The sequence below is a fragment of the Buceros rhinoceros genome, unplaced genomic scaffold, assembly GCF_000710305.1.
Source record: "Buceros rhinoceros silvestris isolate BGI_N320 unplaced genomic scaffold, ASM71030v1 scaffold15034, whole genome shotgun sequence".
Lineage (NCBI taxonomy): Eukaryota > Metazoa > Chordata > Aves > Bucerotiformes > Bucerotidae > Buceros > Buceros rhinoceros.
The window spans coordinates 9,098-9,657 of record NW_010408934.1 but is presented as its reverse complement, the minus strand read 5'-3'; the positions used below and the strand labels follow the sequence as shown (position 1 = coordinate 9,657).

General features: G+C 63.0%; 1 protein-coding gene across 1 annotated transcript in view; it reads left to right on the top strand.

Moving 5' to 3' along the window:
* LOC104492492 (voltage-dependent T-type calcium channel subunit alpha-1H-like) overlaps positions 1-532 on the top strand; it is a gene marked incomplete at both ends in the record, with an annotated part of 35,132 nt that extends 34,600 nt beyond the window's left edge. Inside the window, one exon of the mRNA XM_010135059.1 lies at positions 8-532. Coding sequence (XP_010133361.1) covers positions 8-532 — 525 coding nt within the window. The remainder of the gene's footprint in view (positions 1-7) is intronic.
* Between the last annotated feature and the right edge of the window lie 28 nt (positions 533-560).

Genomic DNA, 560 nt, shown 5'->3' with positions numbered 1-560 from the left:
ATCTGAGTACACTCATGGAGCCCGGAGGAAGCAGAAGATGAGCCCGCCCTGCATTTCTATAGATCCTCCCATGGAGGACGATGGCGGGGCGGCCTCGCGCACCAAACCCTCCGAGAACAGCATGCTGCGGCGAAGGACCCCATCCTGTGAGTTCCCAGCTTACAGAGAGTCCCTGGAGTTGCAGCTCACAGGAAGCGAGCCCGGGGAGCCGGCCTCCAAAGCGGAGCGCCGGGGCCAGCCCCCGTGCCGGGGGGAACACCTCACCATCCCCAACTTCTCCTTCGAGCAGTTGGATGGCAGCTCCTTGAGCAGCCTCTCGGATCTCCTCCTGGACAGCGGTCAGTCCACGCCGGGCTCCGGGGACTCCCGGCCGGAACCCGCCGCCTCCGAACTAAAAAAGCCGGAGCACTTAAAAACTCAGTGGAGCAACGTCGAGAAAAGCAAAGAGCTCCCGGGCAGCGCCAAGAGCCCCCTGGGGAAGCAGGACTTGGTCCCCGTGACAGTCGCCACAGAAGAAGACATAGATGACCCGGTATAGCTTTCTGGGAGGGGGGAGCGGG